The 21678-nt window shown below is 38.0% G+C and overlaps 1 protein-coding gene across 3 annotated transcripts in view; it reads left to right on the forward strand.

The window, feature by feature from the left end:
• The window catches only part of EDNRA (endothelin receptor type A), a 32967-nt gene extending 27746 nt beyond the window's left edge, over nt 1-5221 (forward strand). For all 3 annotated transcript variants that reach the window (XM_058024259.1, XM_058024260.1, XM_058024261.1), the window contains exons 6-8: nt 1347-1480; nt 1876-1984; nt 3279-5221. In XM_058024259.1, the coding sequence (XP_057880242.1) occupies nt 1347-1480; nt 1876-1984; nt 3279-3419 (384 nt within the window). In that variant the 3' untranslated portion in view covers nt 3420-5221. The remainder of the gene's footprint in view (nt 1-1346; nt 1481-1875; nt 1985-3278) is intronic.
• Nucleotides 5222-21678: the final 16457 nt, after the last annotated feature.

Raw genomic sequence — 21678 nt, forward strand, 5'->3', positions numbered from 1 at the left:
TTTTCTTCTCAGGGTTATTGCACTGTTGCAGTACCACTGCTGTAGCTGCTTTGAAAAGAGCAACAGGAGAACAGAGCAAACAAATGATCACAGAACAAAGTCGCTCATGGAACCGCCGGGTCTCTTTGCTGGTTTGGCAGCGCCGGCTGATGTTTAACACTTAACTGAACTTTTAAAAAGAGTCTGGAGCTTTTCCCCTGCATTAATATCAGCCCTTCAAATTCCACTCTTTTAACATCCATGTTCACAGATGTGAATCCCTAAAGCATCAGAGTGAGTTCTCACAGAGGTTCCTCCTCTGCTGCTTCATTCCAGATCAAGGCTGACTGGAAAATCCTCCCCTTGTGCAGATTCTCCACTTTTTTCCCTCATCAGGCCCTGGGACTGCAACACAGTGTGTTCTAGGGCCACACACAGGCTACTCCACCCAGTAGAACTAGAATGGTATGTACTAGGAGGAGGGGCAGTCCACTGTCCTAAAATGCAGTGCCCACTAAGCTTCTCAGACTGGCTGCTGCGGGATGACGTTATGCCACAATTTAAAAATATTTATCTTTTTAACCCTCACCTTTTGCCCCCCTTCCTTCCTTCCCTCCCTCCTTCCTATGTACTTCTCCACATAAAAGTCTAATCACAAATATTTTAATATTTTGATAAAAGCTGCTATTATAAAAAAGAGGAAACTATAAAAGTCATATTCAAAGCCTAACAAGACTGTAATCACTATTTCACTTCAAGTTCTTTCATGACAGAGCCTAGCAGTCCTTGTCACTGTTATATTACATGGAATCCTTACCCCTTCATATGCTTCTCTTTATCAAACCCATGCCTACCAAACACCGCTGGTATGCATTGTCAAAAATCCACGAAAACATCTGTAACTCTCTAGAGCCACATAAAAAACCCATTAAATTGCAATTATTTCCTAAGTATTAAAAGATTAAGCTGTTTTTCTGGAATTTCTGAAATGTTTGTAGAGGAACTACTTACCTGAGAACATCAAGATCTCGCAGTAAGGATCACATAGCAAAATCAAGATACTGGGCAGTATCCCTTTATAGAACACTATATCAGAGAGAATCCTACAATATTCCAGGAGTACCAATACCTGTGTGCCCAGCTGCCCCAGCCTCGGTGATGAGCAGGTTCTGTTGAGGATGGCCAGGATCAAGAACATGACAAACCCCATTAAAAAAGAGTAGTACATCAGGTAGTCTGAAAGCTTCACTTTGGGAAACTTTTTACAATTTATCTGTAGTACTGGCTTTTCTGCCAACGTTACTAACTACAATCACCTGCTAGGATGCATTGGGCACTCAGTATACACTCTTATCTCCTTTATCTAGCGCCGAGAAGTTGCCAAGACAGTTTTCTGTTTAGTTGTGATTTTTGCTCTTTGCTGGTTCCCTCTCCATCTGAGCCGGATTTTGAAGAAAATGGTATACAATGAAAGAGATCCCAGCAGATGTGAACTGCTCAGGTACTTCATTTTCTATGTCAATACTTTGTACTGAAAAAAATAATGCTATATGCTTAGAATTTCTATGAGGAAAGTCACTGTGCAATGCAACTGTGGTGTTCATTAATTTTAAGCTGCACCCATTTTCAGCAGTTTCAGTTTTAATGGGGTAGCATAATCTCAACAAATGTTGTTTGTCATTATTTCAGTAATGTTGCTCTAGATTTTCTGAACATCTGTGAGACAGGTTATTAACATATGTGAGATAGGTTATTATAGACATGACATGGTGGAAGATTAGATTGAGGGAGTTAAGTAAGAATGAGTTTGTGTGGCAGAAGAGGCTGTAACCACAAGGAAAACAGATGCTTCTGTATCATTTGAACTGTTTAAAAGTTTGTCTTCCTCTTTCCTAGTTTCTTGCTGCCCTTGGATTACATCAGCATCAACCTGGCAACCATGAACTCTTGTATAAACCCCATAGCTCTGTATTTTGTGAGCAAGAAGTTTAAAAACTGTTTCCAGGTAAGCTTCTCTTGATAAGATTTTATGTCCAGTTTACTCACTGTATTGAACCACTTGGCTGTTATCTATTTTTAACAGCTGGGAGAAGAGGCTTGCAAAGGAATGAAAGAATACAAATTGTCTGGTTGAGCAGCTAGCAGTTCAGTTCACATAGCACATCTACCAAGATGAAGCAATCCACTTCATCTGAAATATTGAACCAATAAATAAGTTTGACATAGTCCTCATGTGTGTAAACTGAGACAGACATGCTCTTGTAAATACTATTTATATGCACGTGACATGCACATGGAATAGAATTTGCTTGATAACAATTTTCCACTCTTGATGACACCAAGCTGCTTGTAATAAACAATCTCATTAATGATTGAAATTTTCAGGCTTGAACACCAAATCAGGCACCTGAGTTGACTTTGGTAGTCAAATATGCATTATGGCTTCTACTTGCTTTTTCCAGTTCCTACACATGCAAATATATTTTAAGGCTAAAATAATTTCCTCATGACAATGTGCTTCTGCAAGTCCCTGTCCACCTATTAAAGGCAACAACAGAAAGAAAAAAAAAATTAATGAAATAGCTTTATCTGCAATGAAAACCAAAGGATGACAGGAATGTACCACTAAACTTTAAGTCTGAGAACAGGCAGAATCCAAACTACTGAGCAAATGTGAAGAATTGTTACACTTAGGGAAGGAATACCTGTTTGTCTGTAGCCTGCTCAGATTTACAAAATATTTTAAGGGAGCATTTTCACATGATAAGTAAGAAATCAGCTTCTATTCCTAACTGTGCAAGATGTTCACCTCAGTATGTTTACTGAACCTTTTCCAAAATAATTTTGTCTTTTTCTAAGATGTGAGAAGAGACCTACGTCATGGTCTGGGGAATTTTTCTTTTTTTTCTCTTCCATGCTAAGGAGCATGCTGATCCCTAAGTTTGTCAAGTACAATGATAAAGAAGGGGAAAACCCAATCAACCCAGCACCTAACAATATGTATTGAATTCTCTAAGTTCTCAATCTCTTTACCTTAGTGAAACAAATTTCCCTTTTCATATTGTGAAAGTTTTTTGTAAATAAGAGGCACAGGGCTGGGTCTAATTTGCTGCACTTGTGATGTTCAATCACAGCAATTGTTTATGTTCCAGGATAAAAATTTCCCTGAATATAGCTAGCACTCCCTTCAGCTAGAATCTGTTATCTGTCATTTCTGAATGAAAAATATGGCTGGCAATCTGCATAGAACTGAGAGATTTGTTTTAACATTTATTTATTTATTTATTATTCATTTTCAGTCATGTCTTTGCTGTTGCTGCTCCCAGTCTAAGAGTTTGGTGACTTCAGTGCCCATGAATGGAACAAGCATTCAGTGGAAAAACCAAGAACTAAACAATCACAATACAGACCGAAGCAGCCATAAAGACAGCATAAACTGAAAATTAAGGACTCTCACATCATTTCAGAATGAAACAGGAAAATAAAAGTCACTACAAAGCTATTACAAAAGGAAGCCCAGTGACTGTTTCATAATGAATTCAGACATGTGCACCATTGTAGCTAATTCTAGAGGTGACTGAGTAGATGGAGTGAGTGTAGCTGTGATGTCCTGTGAACTGAGATCCACTGGATGGTAATTCTGCCTCTGAAAAGGATATTGATGTGATTATGACACAAAAAACTGGCTTGAACTATACAGGTGGTTTTGCTCTTCTGAAGCAGGCAGGAACTGCCCAGTGTCTGTGACTGGTACAATGCAATCTTTTTACCTGATTGTCACCTCGAATTAATCACTCTGGAACTTTTGAGAAGATATCAAAATGGAATCTATCTGTGACTATATTTTCTCTCTGCCCATTTGTCTTTTAAGTTCTATTTCTGTGGTGGATAAAGTCCATGCACCAGTTTGCTTTGCATGTTGTTGTTGTTGTTGTTGCTGTTTTTCAGGTTTATGTTAGAAAATGTTTTGGCCCACACCAGCATTCTGCCTATGTTACAATGGATTAGGACATTAGCTGGGCAGTTCACATTTGTAGCACTTCAGTATTCAAATATAGGAAGAGACCATTTAAACAGCATCAACATTTGGCACTTAAGCACAGATTAATACCAAAAAAAGAGGTATTAATAATACAGTACTATACAGTGTTATTTATTCTAATGCTCTGTACAAAATAAACATAGTCTGTATCAGCAAAAAGAATGGAAGATGCTCACAGATGGGCACCTTACAATGTGTTTTTATTAACCTGACATGTTAATTCTTAAACTATATGAACCTTTTAATCTATTTAGACTATAGCTGCATTAAATCTAAACTGAAATGAGGGTCAGTGGAACATAGTGATACCTTATTAAAGCTGTCCACAGCATTCTGAGAATATGGTTATTATCAGAGCAGCTATGCACTCTGTTTTCACATTTTGAATATGATGTTACAGTCAAAATGAATGTGGAAATGTGGAAGTCCATAAGAGTTGGATGTGCAGAAGGATATTTTGTGCCTTATTTCTTACAGAGTTCTGTCTTACACAACACGCAAAGATTTTAATGGGGTTCAATAGCTTATCAGCATTGTTAACCATACAAATGCTATTAAAAATATATAGAAGCTATTGCTTGCATATATGTAAACTGATGGTTTCCTTATTATTTCCATCCATTAAGGCTACACGGCAAGAGATTTCAGTTTGCCTATAAAAATTTTTAATAGGTAGCCTTTCATTAAATGGTGGAACTCAATAGTGTGGTGTCATATATAATATGTCTCATGCACAAACCTGTTAGGCAATTTATAGCATCTTTTGTACTAGGCTAAGAAGCAGTAATCAAAATTCCACAAATTTTTAAACATCCGTTTCCTCTCCAGTGAAAGATGGAATCCTGCATAGTTTTATTTAAGAGGTCAAAATGCTAGTGCCTACAGTGACTTCTGCTGCACAAGTTTCCCCAATGTTTACATTCACACAAATCTGAAGTATATTTAAAAAAAGGTTCTTTAAACTGGTTTGTGTATTTTTTGTGTGCTTTTGTCTCCATGACATATATGCCTGTATAAATACATATAAATCTATGTTCATATGTTATAAACCTAAATACAGTCTTCTGACAGTGCTCTGTGGTAGAGCCTAAGAGCATGGTATGGAATGAGACTTGGCTGAATTTTACTTAGAATATTTCATCCTCAAACTGTATCAGAAATCATAGTAAATGAGTGACAATGCTCTCCTTTGAGAAAACTGAGTTACTGAATCTCTTTACATCCTGAAATCTTCCCTGCTGCTTTGACTGAATGTATTGAGGTGGTGATAAAGGTAAACAGAAAAAATACATGAGGAATGGATTTAAGTTGTGAATTGCTCCTCCTTTATTTCAAGGCACGAGAAAGTTTTGTGTGCATTCCTCTTTTCTGCTATTTACCTGATGGCTAGATGAACAAAAAAATTTTATGCACCTTCAGACCAGTAATGTGATTGCTCAGAGACAATGCTTCTACCTGTCTACAAAAGACAGTAAGCAACTGAGACAATCTAGGTCAGTTTAGTGTTTTTCTACCAAAAAAGCCCCATCTACCTGCAAAAGTTTCAGACTGTGAAATGGGTCACTTCTATGCTTTACAAGCATTGATGCAAACTGTGAGTCATGAAAATTTAAAATTTTTCCTTCCAGGATTAACATTTCCAACATCTATTGCCTTAAACCCAAGAGCTTGCTCTGTTATGTGGCAGAGATACACGACACACAAAGCATCCTTCAAACCACCTCAGCCTAGATGGAAAAACTAATTTCCTACTCCTCATAATGCTGACTGACCTAAGCAGCAGCATAAAAAAATACAAAACTTTTTAACTAATGAAAAGAAGAGGGTAAATTATCTAAAAGAAGTGAGAGGTACTTTTTAGAACCCTTTAGAATTATTTTAGTGATCTTACTTAGTGATCAGAGCCTGCAAAAACTAACTGGTGACCCTCATTCCATTTCCCCAGCCTGTGGAAGAACAGAGAAAGTTTAAATAACAGTGAAAGTGAGGTCCTGGGAGGTCTCATACTCTTTTTTGCCATGTTTGCTTTTTTGTATTTTTACTGAAGGCTGCTGCTCCCACTCACAAACCAGTTGTAAGAACAAAGGGTGCTGTGATGTGGCAGCAGCAGAGATGAGGGGAAAATGCTTCTGAAAAACTTCCCAAGGTATTTTCTTAATTCTCTCCTCTTCTTCACACTGAGAATGGTAAATATTCCTCCTGGTACAGTATCCACCCTCAATTCTGAAAAAAGCTGACTTTCAAAAAGGGCCAACAAAAGTATTCTACAATTCTGGTGTCACATAGAAGCTGCTTTCTCTTTTACATCAGTACAACTTTCCACAAGAATCCTTCCATTCTCTTCTTATTTTATAGATATTTTTAATCCTGCTGTTTGCATCAATCTCAACTGAACTAAGCCTAGCTTTTCTCTGCAGATAACAGGGTCTAATTCACAAGCTTCAGATTAACTTCATAAATTTTTTGTCTGTTCATCACAATCAAAATCCATTTAACTGTCACATTCATCTTTTTTTTTTGTGGACTTCAGAATTCCCAACTTTTGTCAGACCACTCAGTGTAAAGTTTCATTGACAGTCTCACTTCTTAACTTAGTTTTAGAATACAGCTGTTCTCTTTGTTTTCAATATGCATTTTTTTTTCAAACTCCCTCACTAAACATTTCCTCTTTGGTATATTTTATACTTATTTACTTCAAGGAGACAGCATACATGGGTTTTTCACTTATATCTATGTCTGCATTTATTTATTTACATATGAAACTCTGTGCTTCAGACATGATCTAGCCAGCTCCTGTGCATTAAAAAAGTACATCATAAATCTCACCTGACAAAACTATTAGCTTGGTTCTAAGAAAAGATACCTATGCTACCCTCATATCTAAATATGTTTGGTTTTGATTTGACTACAGTCAGTTTCAGGTGTTTACCTGTCTGTACCTCAATCCTTCCAAACCCACTATCAACCCCCCTGTGCAATTTCAATAAATTTTACAGAACAGAGTTATCATCCTTAAGAAGCTACAGAGAATTTCACCAGAACTGCAGGATGGCAGGAAGAACAAAATTCTACTCGTGCTCTATGCAGAAAATTTCTGAAATGTAGTTTGTGCACAACAAAAAATTCACTTGATAGAAAGATGTTATAAACATTACAGATGTAGAAAAAGCCTTGATCAGAACATGCAACTTGTAAGACATCTGAGAATCAAACCACAACCCACGCATTCTTGGAAGCCAGTATTTGTAAGTTCCATTGCTCATGGAATTACTTGCTGCTTCTTTTTATTCTATATTTTATTTTTATATGCCTCTCTTTCATCACTTACGTATTTACTGCAATCTTCTTACCGTATAATTTGACTCTGTGCAGCCTTATGGGTTTCAGTGTGTGAGAAGACATGGTACAAATTTAAATTCTGCTGCATTTGTATGAAGAGATGCCTGCTTAAATGTCCCTGAGGCAAAGCACACACTTTCATTAGAAGAAACGCCGGGACAGCGTGCTAACATTGCCTTGCAAAGTTTCTTTCATACAATCAGTGCTGCTAAGCATTGCCTCAACAAAGTATTCCTAATTTACACTCCTCACTATTTCAAAGACTAAATAAAGGCAATTCTCCTAAATCAGAGTAAAAGAAGACATAAAATATAAAAAGTTCACAGACCAGAAACAGCTCTCAAGTTGCATAGGCAAAAAAAAGATACCAAATCCAGGCATGTTTAAAATGTGGCTCTAAAAGAAATACAGCTTATCATGAGTCCAAGTGTGGGAAAGGAAGATATGAACTAAATAAAAAAATGTAGGTCATCTCCAGTTTCTCTAAAGGAATATGAAATTAATTGACCTCTACTATCTCATCTAGAATCACTTTTCCCCTGTACAAACACTACTCTTCTGAACTGAGCTGACACTTGAGTCACAGTCTTGCAGTCCTGTTACTTACAGTAGCTTATTATTACAACAAAAAAGCTCAACAGAGTGTTACAACTGGTAAGGAAAAAACCCAAAACCAATCTGAACTTCAGGAGCACTCTGCCCACATTTCTGTGAGTAACTGAGTGTCTGCCAACTGCTCTGAAATTAATGATTTGGTGCATCTCAGAATAAGGCCTTTACTTCAATCTCACTGTCTTAGTCCTTGGGAGCAAATAGATTGAGAAGTTGCTGAATCAAGCATCCAGAACAATTAATGAGAAGCATTTCCAAGCTCTCCAAGAGAACACACCTCCTGCAACATGTTTTAACCAGAGGGGAAGATGAGAAATCCATCATTGCACCACCGTACTATTCCATAGCCACTTTTCATATTTATTGAAATGTCTGTGTCTCAAGATTTTTTTGCCTTTCCCCCTCTAAAATTGTTGTACAGTGGTCTCTTTGGTATTGCCTCTGAATAAAGTATACATTCGGATTAGCTTTCTTTCCAGTGTTAATGAAGCATTCATCTCCAGATATATATACACAATATATTCCAATACAGAAGCAAAATTAAAAGAGTACTCTTGGGACAAATGATTACAGCTCAGTACTACTAGTGGAAAACTCATTGCTTTCTTAATAGATAAAAAAGAAAGCATACCACTTTTGCTAATTCAGGAAAGAGCAGTGTTTACAAGAATGAGAAACTCCACATTTCATGAGCTGGAATAAAATACTACAAGGGGAATAAATCTTCACACTCCATTATATAAAATACATGTAAATTCTGGGGATTAGGAAGCTATAACTCTCCAATGCAAGATTCTTTGATTTCCCTGCAATGTTTCTCTGAAGTATTAGTTTCAAGACACACCTCATACTCAGAGATAATTGTGAAGAAAGGGAGATGCTTACTCAGTTTGCCTTCTTGCACTGCAAAAAAATCTGTGACTAACAATTTTCATAATATCTAGCATGGCTTTCTTGACCACAAATGACCTGCAACAACAGCAATACCAAGGACTATTCCAAAATCAAGGAATGCGGTGTTGAATTAGTTCTTTTTTATGATCATTTGTATAAATTAGCATATATATGCATATACATATCATTTGAGCATTTGTTGGCAGAACTTTAAGCAGTGGTTGTTCTTCCATATAAAGTACATTATTAATATACACCATGCCCCCCCCCCCCCCCCCCGCAACAAATGTTCTCTTCCATTTACTTCAGCAGTATAATACCTCAATCAAAATGAAAACTAGACAATAAAGTAATGTCAAGTTTCAAGCAGTAACTTGGGATAAAGTGCTGAACCTTATCTTCAGTAGGACAGGGATTTCAGTCAGAATTTGTGATGGAGCCCATTGGAATGGTAACTGTGCCAACATGACTAAGCCCACTGCAGCTAAGCAGGAGAGAAGTAAAAGATTCTGTGGGGCTTGGATGAATAATTATGAAATTATCATCTCATATGCTCACGTTGGGAAGCCTCAAAGAAAGAAGCCTCAAAGAAAGAAACCTCAGCACACTTTGTTTCCCACAAAATCAGTTTAATAAATGAAGTCAGAGGTAACAATGTTCTCCCCTCCCTCCATCACACCAACAGAGACAGAATAGAAGAAAAGGAAAATTGAGGAGCAATCTCCATTGTAGAATATTAATATTCTGAAAATCCAGGGTATTGTCCTGAGCCTGTCCTTCCTCCAAGACACTGTGACTCTTACTTAAACCAGTTATTGCACAGATATCAATGGAATAATCTATGCCAATGTTCTTACTGCTGTGTCCTCGTCCCTGTTCAGGCAAATATTGGGAAAAGACCATTGGCTGGAATACCCTCACACTATGTATCCCTGACATGCCTGCTGCAATTATGCAGATCAGTTTTACTGAACCAATTCTGGCCTACACTGAAATCAATGTGGACATATTATAGAATGAGCACATACGTCTCAAAAATGTAGTGATCCTATGTCAGAGGAACCATGGATCAACATTTATTACTGCAGGGGATGTAGCACGCTGTATTCCTGAAGAATTCCATATGTACAAAAATATCTCTGTGGGAGCTTACCTTGCTGGGTCAAACTGAAAACCCTTACAATTCTCCTGATATGCAGGCATTTGAGATCTGCCTCTTTTCGAAAATATCATGTCCTGATTACATATTTAGCTGTTCTAGGGATGCATTCTCTAAGCTTTGGGAAAACAAAGCTTGCTCTAACTAAACCCTGTATAAGTGTAGGGGGATACAGTGTGGGTAAATGAAAGTGGCATAGAATGTAATTTTATCCCCTAAAGAGTTGCAGCTGGACCAATTACTAAAGATCAGGAGCAGGCCTGATGTTAACAGGCCACACCTGTAGCCAATAAGAACAGTGTTATAAGAGAGTGGATTGGTGGGATCTGGAGTCAGATGGCTGCTGTGAGGACCAGGAATAGTCAGTGCTTAGAGGAGCTGTCTGTGAGAAACATTGAGGAGGTACCAAACTCTGGGGATATGGAATCCTTGCTGTATAATGATAATAGAACTCTAGATATTTAAAACAACGTATAAGAGCTCTCATGTACAGTCATTTCTACTTTTTAGTTTTTTTGCCATGGGGATGAGGTTCCATAAGCATTGCTCTGTATGCAAAAAACCAAATGAAGTAAAAGAATATGGAAAATGTATTGCATGAAAAATAATTAGATGTCACAAGAAAGGGAGTGCTCTCTATCTAAGCCAACCTGACACAGTTCTTACGAAGATCCACTTGGTAATGGTAGATTACTTTTTTCCATGTTGAGTCTCAAAACTGAACACAGACAACTAATTTAAGATACTGCTTATGTTTTAGTTCAAGTGAGGCTACTTTGACTTGCCATGGTATGCACGGAACTGGTTAACAGTTCCAGATGTGTTAGCAATGATTTGTTAACAGTGGGTGCTAAGATGGAAAATGGAAAGGAGTGACCAACCCAAATAAACAAACAAGACAACTCAAGAACAATTTTGAGTTCACTAGGGAGCTGAAAATCTGTTCCAAATGCTACTTTAACTGCCTGTTGTAAAAATACTTTAATAATTTTTTTTTTCAAAACCATGCCCTGCAAGCCCATGGCAACATAGGCTGCACAACAATTTTATGGAACACTAAAAATGCAACTTTTACAATGTTTAGTCCTACAAGTTTGATGGTGAGCAGTAATCTGCAAGAAATTTTTGGTGTTAACTGATTTTCCTTATCCAAACTATAGAACCCTGAGAACTCTGGAAATTCAAAGTTAAGAGAAGTCTTTTCTAAATAATGTAATGCACAAGATAAAGAAATTGGAAGTTGAAAATTCCAATTTCTAGGACTTGGTGCCTACAGTTTGCCCTTGAAATCTTTTTTGTTATCTTGTCCTTCTCTCTGAGATCCTTTCTTATTGTTGACTTATTGCTGCCAATTAGTAGGATGAATTAATTTGTGCTCTTGACTGCTTCCACTTCAGAATTTAGTGTTACCCATGCCTAAAAATGGCCTTAAGTATTAGCACCCTATAACAAAAAGTTCCTATGTGAACATACTTTGAATTTTCTAGGTAGTTTCTGATGATGAAGTGATCAAAATGTGACCGTTTTAGTGCAGGTGATTATAGGAAACAGCGAGAAATTAACAAGGGAAAAACAATTAAAGACTGCATTGGAAGGAGTTTTCCATCTTTAGGAATAGCTTTCTATCAATTTTCCATGACTGTTATCTCAAAGATTCTTCAGAATCATCAAGGAATCAAGGAATAAAAAGGTTTTATGCAGCCTTTACACTAAGCTAAGAGTAATAACAGCATTTTAAACTTTTAGATGCACATAGTATAGAAGATTTTCATGCCTAATTTGCAATAGATTTGTTTCAGAGCTGTCAAACTACAGATAAAAAGAGATACAGTCAAAGTAGTTTTAATCTAGATTCAGTATTTTTAATCCCACTATGCAGACCAAAAGCTCGGCCTAGAGACCCCAAACTTTGCTCAGCAGCACAGCAAACATTATGGCATGCAACTGCAATTCATGGTTACAGGTACCCAAATGAATTAATTCAGAAATAGATCGAGTGTAGTTTTGGCAGTCATGATTTGCATTATGAATTTTAAGAAAGGAACAAAGGTCCAGAACACAAAGCCTCTTCTGGACTCTAATTAAAAAACGTAGCCTTTAAGAGGAATCTAACACAAAATAGCTTCTAGTCCCAAAACTGCATCCTTGCAAGAAAAGGAAAGAAAACCCAAACCTAAACCATACATTTTTATCTGTGGAGTGGCAGGAGTGTTGCATTAGAAATTTCACTAATGCAAACACTGCTTAAAAAAGCCCTTTCAAGTCAAATTTGAAATGTATAAATTAAGAAATGTGTGAAATTTAATGGTATAGGAGTTTACAGGTCTGTCTTTACTGTCCAAGATCCAGAAGAGGTGGAGAATTTATGTTTTAGTACAATCAGCCTGACACCTTTCAGAAGTATTACTTTAAAAAAAAAAAAACCAAAGGGATTTAGAAAAGAGAGGATTTGCTATAAACAAGTAAGTAAATCAATATAATTTTATAATAACATAATGGAACAGAATAAAGCTGTAAAAAGATAAATATAGACAGAAGATAAATGGCATCAATTTGTAGAAAATTATAAGAATGCATCTAAAAAAAGATAATCAGAAGCTACTCTCTAATGGGAAGATGGAATCATGGAAACAGACCTTCAGGTGACTGTGATCACCAAGTAAGTGATGCGCTTGCAATCGAACTATGGCATCAAGAAAGAGAAGTGTTTGGGATTAATACATGGAGATATTAAGCATCACAAGGTAAGGATTTAATTTGTGACTATAGTGTGATTATATGTGAAATAATTGCATTCAGACTGCACAACTGTGATTTAAAACATTGTGCTTTGGTAGCATACAGTTTAGGGAGTGAACAAGCCCATTACTTGAGAGGCCCTTCAACAGTAAAAGTAATTGTTTAAGAAACCATACAGGAAAAAATTCATGTTATAAAAATAGATTCGTTTAACTCTCCATGTAAAATTAACACATTCCTGACCAGCTCTGTTTTGTACATGGATGAGCTGTCTCTGTGCTAATGATGAAAAGGATCTAAAAGCCTAAAGGAGATATTCTGAACCAGACCTTCCTGTCATCCATGAGGATCCAAAGCAGGCCCCCAGGTAAGGGCAGTATAAGGATACAACAACATTTCTCTGGTAGAGTGCCCAAGCCTTCACCAAGGTGAAGAGAGAATCAGTACATTTGGGTAAATTATGGGTATTCCTCCATTAATTTATCTTTTGGGGTGAAGTAATTATGTTCTCTTCACTCTAGCAAAGCTCACAGTGAAATGGAATTAACTGCTGCTTTACACACTAAACTGTATTCCTGGAGGTCAGTGGAAGCGTTGCCTGAGTGAGCAGGGTAAGGACCAGAAAATGACAAGGTGAGTCAATGTCTTCTTTCAGAACGGAGTTAAAAATTTGACTCAATTTTTTTTTCTGAATTATGTGAAAGCAACTTCCAGCCAAATCTACAGGAGTGCTCCCCTGCACCTGGGAATGCTGGCTCAGAAAACAGGACCAAGCTAGTGATAATGATCCCCTGCTGAATAAATGATTGAAGTGTATTGATGTATAAACACTCTATCAATTAACTGAAACAATCAGGTTCAGTGTTCTTGCCCACAACTGGAGTAGCAGCTGTAGCACTGACTAGGAGTCTGAGGTGACTAATGGGAATCTTTTTGCTGTAGCTCTCTCTTTGTCACCTCATGTAAATTTCTTCATCTGTGTCTAAACACTTAGTAGTTGGAAGTATTTTCATGTGGTTGTAGGTAAATAGAAGTATGGCTTCATGTCTGGAAAAATGAAAGTATCCTTGCATTAGAATAAGCATGTCTAATTTATAAAACAATGCTAGGAATCATATTGGTAGTAAGAAAAATGCAAAATGCTAAAACTAGTGTAAGACACAGAACTGCATTTCTTGTATTTGTAAGAAATCCAAGGAAAAGTATTGCTGGGTTCATTCAGAGGGTAGCTTCTATATGGTACACATTTTGGAATCCTGTAGTGAAATCTCTCTTTGGTAATTGCACCACTCTTCTGTCCAGCACTCTAAGTTTATTAAAGTTTTGTGGGAAAAAAGCTGTTTGGCAGCATCCCAGTCCATAAGGGTCTGAGAATGATGTGCCAGAAAGACTCGAGAGGCCTAAAAAGCCACTTTGAAATATGGAAAAGCTCCTTTTTTTTTTTTTCCAGGGGCCCAGTTCAGGGGGTTTCAGTCTGCTTCATGGATTTTTCTAGGCTGCAGCACAGGAAAAAAAAACCTCTAAAATTATCATGTTCAAACAAAAATGCTCATTTAGAACAAAAATATTTGAGTTTACAGTTTTTACTGATTATTGAAAAACTGGGGCTTTTTTCCACTCATAGTTATCTATCTGTAGATGTTTAGAAATGTATTTAGTGTGAAGACTTTCTTGCAGTCACATCACTACTTACATGTTGGCAGGGATTAAAGTCCATTTGTATCTCCAACTCTTTGTGTTTCTTTATACCAACATTTCTCAAAAAGTAAAAACTGTCTTCACAATTTTGTGCCACAATGATTGCCTTATCATAGACACAAGCTGCTACAAATATGTTTGCTAAACATATCCCTGCTAGGATAAAGCACAAGCATGCATGTATTCTGGAAAGAAAAGCCTACTTATTTTTCTCTTTCCTCCTTTTTAGCTGTATTTTCAGTCACTCAACAGACAATATCTCAGCACATTTGAGTTTAAATTACTGTAAAACTGCTTTTCAATTACATTGCTTTAAAGTATTGAGGCAGGCATTGACTTGGTGGCAATAGCAGTTTTGAGAATTTGGAGCAGAAAGGCAGGAGTTTTACATAATGGGTACTGTACAAGAAACTTCTCCAAAAATTCTTCTTCCATTAATACTTGGAGCCCTATTCTAATTTAATGAACATCACAAGGAGTTTTCTCTTTGACTTCTGGAGAAAAAGGTCAGGCTCAGACTATGCTTCTTGTCTGTTCATTTTAAGGACTGACCACAAGCCTGGAGAGAAACAGAGGAACAAGGCAAGAGAGAGAAGAGGAGTCTGGTCTTTCTATATTTGACAGATCCCTATGGCCAAACCTGGGACAGATCTGGAAGAAGACAAAGCACTGCACAGCCAAGTACCACACCATCTGATTTTCATCTGCGTAACTGAATCCAGAGGTTAGGGTATTTATACAGAGCATGGAGGAAATTTTTTTCATTTGGTGCACCCACAAAGTCATCACATGGTACAGAGAGCAGACGAATATAAGTGGGCACTCACTGAACAGCACTAGGTTCTAATCCCAACGCCTACAACTATTTTTGTGCTTCTCCAGAACTGAATATTTCTCTATTTTCTGTAAACTTTCACAATAATTCCTCTTTGTCACCAATAGTGCCATAACTGCAAGACTGAAACACAGACAGGGACTAGTGAGTATTTTCTTTACAAAGTGGAACTGAAGAGGAAAGAATTCTTCCTACATTCTAAAACATCTTCTGCCTGCTGACTAAAGTATGGTCCAAAGAGGAGTTGGATCCTTTGAGACAGACAAGGGAACTGAACCTGGACCCCATCCATGTTTCTGTCTGTTCTAAGCATGGAGCTACAGTCTGAAGGGAAATATTTTTCCACGGTGGGGCCAGCAATTTCAGAGCTCACCTACTGGACTGAACTCTCCAGGGAGACATGAAGAGGAATGCCTCATTTCTGGACACCTACTGGGCATTAGCCTGAGTTAATTACAAAGCTGCTGAGTCCTATTAGGCCCTAAGTACCTTTGAGAGCATGAATAAGCACTGCTGGAGTACAAAATGCACCTCATATTAAAAAATGCTGGTGTTTCCACTCAACCTTATGAACTTTCAGGGTTTTGTGGCAGATGTGTAAACATTTTTAGGACTGCAATTTTGACCCAGGGCATCTAAATTCCACCTGACTTGAGCATCAGTTGTTTATGTCCTTTTCTGGGCCTCATCCCAGATTAGAATCCAGAGCTCAGAAATAATCATAATATCTGCATAATGCTGATTTTCAGAACAATTTATAAATATTAAGTAATTAATCTTCATATTGCCTCTGGGCAAATATTTCCATTTTACATACTCAAAAAATTGTGATAAATTGCCATAGGCTACAACAGAGTCAGTATCAGAATGAGAACGGAGGAATTCCTGGCTTTTAGACTAGAACTTAGTTCATGGCCCTCAGAAGGAGAAAAAAATCTTGCTGGTCAGAAAGAAGAGTTGTGCTGTTGACAGGTTTTAATTGACTGAGACCTTTTTCTTTTCAAGTGGTTTATGTTGTAGATTTGGCACCTTTCAGATTATACACAAAACTTTGCAGCACTACTTTCCAGTTCTAGTAGACTATTAGCAACACTGATGGGTAAAGAACTGAGAAAACATGTGACTAAAACTTACTTCCAGTAAAACTCGGTTTTTGTCTGGAATTAGAAAGGAATGACTGCAAAGACTATATTTAATACTATGCCAGCCTGATGCATCAGTTAGACAATCACTCAAAATAAAGAAAAGCTCATTAGATCACTTAATCACTACCACTGGAGGCACTGTCTGTACTACACTGACATTGAAGTATTTTAGGAATCTTTAACATTTTACACTCCCTGCTTTGTTTTTTAAGATGGAAAATCCAGAAGAAAATTAATAGGAGGATTCTTTCTCCTTTTGTTCCTGAAGGAATTCCAAAATTCTGGATGCCTGAAAAAACTGGCATCTGAGTGCTGGAAAATTCTTACATAAGAAACCATTTCTAGGCTACAGTATCAAAACTGATAAATGTCAGTACTACTGAAATGACAAACCACAAGCCTTAGCAATGATCCATCAAATATTTCCATCATATTGGTTTTCAGAACTCTACATCTTGATAAATGTACATTGTTTTACACCCAGTAACACAATATAGCAGTTTAATTCCACAAATCTTAGCTCTACACTGTTTGATACGTTTACACTCACAACAGGCAAAAAGAGCAAAACTACAAGTAACTCACTATAGAACACATTTCATATTTTTCTGTGTGTAAAACTGTTACATTTATCACCCCTGTGATATATACAGAGGTCTTGGCACAGGGACCACACCTTTGCACAAAAATTCCTAGCTGAAGAAGTTGTAATGTTAGATACTGAATAAATTTAATATGGTCATGGCTGTGACACTCCTTTGGGAAACTCTCACTTCAAGTATGCCAGCTAAGAATAGTGGCACAACAAGAAAATTTGCCTGCCTATCCTTCAACCCCCCCCCATGCCTTTTCTTACGAACCCCTGTATTTTGTACTTCTCTGAAATCTCCAGATGAGAATACTACAAGGATTATGTATACATCACACTTAAGAATTTTGAAATTTTAGTTTTTTAAATGCCAGGGCTTCAATTTTAGGCCGACAGCACATCCTAGTGGGTACTCACACTATTCCATGGCTTTTGAACTATACTTCAGTCACAGCTGCATAGTCTTGTGGCCTCCTTCAGTGCATGCACTTTTCTTCCTTCCCTGTACGGAGTAACAAAAACTAAAGTTAGGATTTTGGAAGTGTGTACCAATTAATACAAGTGAGATAATTCAGAAAGACAGAAGACCTTACAATTGGTCCCACAAATCTTTAAAGCAAAAATGTGCTTCTGAATATGCATAATTTTAACCAATTTGAGGCAATGGACAGTAGTGTGGTTTGTTCTTTTGTTTTCATTTGCCAATAGGAAAAAACAACTTCAGTTTCATAGGGACAGCTTTACCTGGTAAATATGAGCTTAGTAATATGTGCATATTACTAAGTACCAGGCTAATCAATAAAATGATATATTTACTTATCAAAAATACATCTATTACAGCTTCTTAATAAGTGGCTTTGCCACTCAAGCATGGAGCACAATCAGAGAGCTGTCTGTTGAACCAGACAAAAATCAAGAGAAAATGGAAAGTAAATGCTGTTTAACTCTGTCATATTTTATAATAGTCCCATTTAGAGATTTTTAACCAACTTCACATGGGAAGGGTTGTGAAGTAAGGGATACAGACATGGAAAATCTTCAAGATATTTTCTCCCAGATCACAATTTTGTGTTCACAATTTTGTATAGCTGCAAAACCTTTCAGCATATTTCCCACTCTCTGGTATTGTTATATTCATAACATATTTTCCATAGAAAAGATGAGGTGGCGTGTGTGTCTTTTAAAGAAGCAGGCCTGTGAATGCAGTGCTGTAACCTTAACAGGCTCCATAAGCTGAATTGTGGTGAAAGAAGGTTTGGGGGACATTTTATGAAGAGCATTTAAGAACCCCATGATTGTGTAGTCTGGAGAAACAGAGGCTGAAAGGTGATCCCCTTAATCTCCAAAGCTTCCTGAAGAGAGGAAGTAGAAAGGGATGTGCTGATTTATTCTGCCAGGCATCCAGTGAAAGGACAGCTGGGAATGGTTCAAAGCTGCATCAGGGCAGGTTTAGAAAGCATTTCTTTACCATGAGAGGAGTGAAACACTGGAACAGGATTCCTGGTCAGCTGGTTGATGCCCCAGACCTGTCAGTGTTTCACAGGTGTGTGGACAAGGCCTTTAATAACATATTTTAACTTTTGGTCAGCATTAAAGTTCTCAAAGAGAAGACTGTTGTAGGTCCCTTCCACATGAAATAATTCTATTCTAGTCTAGTCTAAATTTGCCTGCTGAATATTTGCAATAATCAGCAGGCAGCACACTTCTGCAGCAGAACCTGATACCATGAAGGAAGGAAGGCAGTGACCCTCCTGTTCTTAGATTCACATATTTCTTTCCCCTTCTTGAATCAGTTTCAGTTCTTCCAGGGCAATTTTATAACCTGATAAATTTTTGGTTGTTTGTTTATGGTTAAAGTGTTTAAAATCATTATATGTGAGAAACAGATTTTGTGCTACTATTATGTGGCTTTTCCAAAGGCTCAAAAAATCAGAAGTCAGTTAAAAGGATCCCCATTTTTTAGTTCATGGTCTGCTGCTGCCTGACTCACATTCGATGTGTTACTGCCAGTGCTAACATCTTAATTTGGCTGAGAGGAAAAGCTGCCCAGAAATAGTCCCTGTGCCCCACCTACAGGCGAATCATCATTCCCTCCAATGCTGTGCAGGTCTCAAAAATTCTCTCCTGAGAAGGGGAGTGAAAGAAGGGAGAGGCTCCAGCACTCTCAGCTTTGTTAGCAAGCCCAGATAGGTACATACACTGTGTTTTAAAGCTGTTTAAAGTTGCAAGGTGAGAGATAACAGAGGGGTTTTTTCGTCAGTCCCCAAACATTTCCTAAATGAGCATTGACAGTGGCTGTTACAGCAGGTACAGCCTAAGAACAATACTGCCAACTTCTCTACCAGAAGTAGAGATTATTTTCTGGAATAATTTCCAATCGGAGTTCAGGAATCCTTGCTGTAAATAAAACAGTTAACATAAGGAATTCTCAGTAAAAAGCTCTTAACTTCTCAGCAGAAGGACACATAACAGGTGTAGGGGAATACAGTATGAAGGTGGTATAGAATGTAATCTTATCTACCAGTTGCAGCTGAACCAATTACTAAAGATCAGGAGCAGGCCTGATGTTAACAGGCCACACCTGTAGCCAATGAGAACAGTGTTATAAAAGAGTGGATTGGTGGGATCTGGAGTCAGATGGCTGCTGCAAGGACCAGGAACAGTCAGTGCTTAGAGGAGATGCCTGTGAGAAACATCGAGGAGGTACCAAACTCTGGAGATATGGAATCCTTGCAGTATAATGATAATAGAACTCTTGATATATAAGACAACAAATAGGTAGAGGAGAAAAGGAGCTCTTCAGGTAATACTATTTGCTATAAATAAATGTATTTTTATGCGTGATGAAAGCATTTTTATTTGGAAGGGACCTCTGGTCATGGTTCGCATGACAGTTTTCTTTTTTCACAGATGGTGGGGTATGGGAGGGATTTGTTTCTGTAATCTTTGTCAGAGCTGAAAAATTTTATTGCAGAGGTGCTGAGCAGCAACTTTTCCCATCATGTTTTGTCACCATACTATATGGCAGCAATCTTATTCCCATGAATGCCATAATCCAAATGGCCGAGTTTTGAAGGGACCTATGGTGGCAGCTAAAAAGTCCTCAGCTAATTAACATGCATGAATCTGAGTGACCAAGAAAACAAAGAAGCTGCATCTAAAGTTACCACCCAAATTACTGCTTATAGATGCTTCTAGATCCAAAACCCAGTCACACTCTTCCATGATCACCTCCAAAAGAAACAAGGAAGTAATCAGAATATGGTGGCAGCATTTCCCTAACAAAGATCAATTTCTTATAACTGGTGACAGCCCTCTGGTGGAGAAATAATGATGGAAAGGAAAAAAGAAATTAAATTGAGTTTTTAAATGTCATTAAGTTTTAATAAAATGAAATAAAAACGCTCTGGAAAGGTTGGTGGTGTAAGCACCAGGGAGGAGAATAGACTGACCAGGTGTTTGCTGTTGGATATGACATCAAAGAGCTGATAGTGAGACTACCATAATTGAGGGGAAATCTGTTTTTTTCACTGTATGAGAATTAATCCTTACTGACCATCTCACAGGGAAATGATGATCAGGCAAGAGGGACAGCCTGGTTATAACCATGCATCTGCACTTCCATAACACAAAACAAGAGCAAAAAATGATGAAACCTATGAAACAAATGGCAAACAAAAATATAATTAATGTGTGCAATAAGTACCGCATAATTTTCCAGCTACAATTATAAAATAGTCTGTTTCCTTTGCCATTTTAATTTAGTAAATTTTTTATAGGGTTCCATAATCCCAGTTTATTATATTTTGACATAACTCGCCTTTAAATAAACTTGGAATTCATGAGAGCAGAATGTACATAATGCTTGACACCAACAATAATTCACATCAGTCTTTCCAGTAGCAGGGAATGCTGCTAAATACAGCTGTTATCTGCAAGTTCTGGGGAGTAGCTTTGTTACTCTTTCTCTAATGTCAGAAGTCCTAATAGTTAGTGAAAGTGAACTCTGTCCACTTGGTTTTTACCAGTATTTCACAAGTAACTTCTCGCTGAAAGCTAGAAAGAATACGCGTGTTCTGGAGATGGAATCAGTGCCACGCGGTGCTGCTCCCTGGCAGCCCAGACACTGCTTGGGAAACCGCCCCCTTCTCTTACATGTCAATTACAACTTCTCCACAGAAATAACAGGTCCTGTTCCCTAGCACCTCTTCATTCATAGGGGTTCTTCCAGCACGTTTTAGTGACAGCACAAAGTAAGATCGGCATTCGCCTCCTGCAGAATTGGGAGCTGCAGCTCCTCGGCCATTAGGCAGCGTTACCACCTGCGCCCTCAGCTCCTCCCCTCAGGGCCTGTGCTTGCCGCTGACCGCTGCGGGCTCGGCTGGCCAGCCAGCAGCTTTTACACGGCACTTCCGAACAAACGTTCAACAAGCAGTTGCAGTTTAACACCTATTCTGCGTTATTTTGCAATCACTGCAATTCTGCATTACTGGTGAGCCCGCAGGAGCTTTCACTCCTCGGCTATGTCACAACCCACTGCTGGCACAGCGAGGTGCGGCTCTCCACGGCACTGCGCACCCCGGGCGGCTCCCAGGGAGGCACCGCTCAGGCCCGTGCCGGGCAGCTGCAGCAGCGGCTCCGGGCTAT

Source organism: Melospiza georgiana, chromosome 5 (genome assembly GCF_028018845.1).
Source record: "Melospiza georgiana isolate bMelGeo1 chromosome 5, bMelGeo1.pri, whole genome shotgun sequence".
Lineage (NCBI taxonomy): Eukaryota > Metazoa > Chordata > Aves > Passeriformes > Passerellidae > Melospiza > Melospiza georgiana.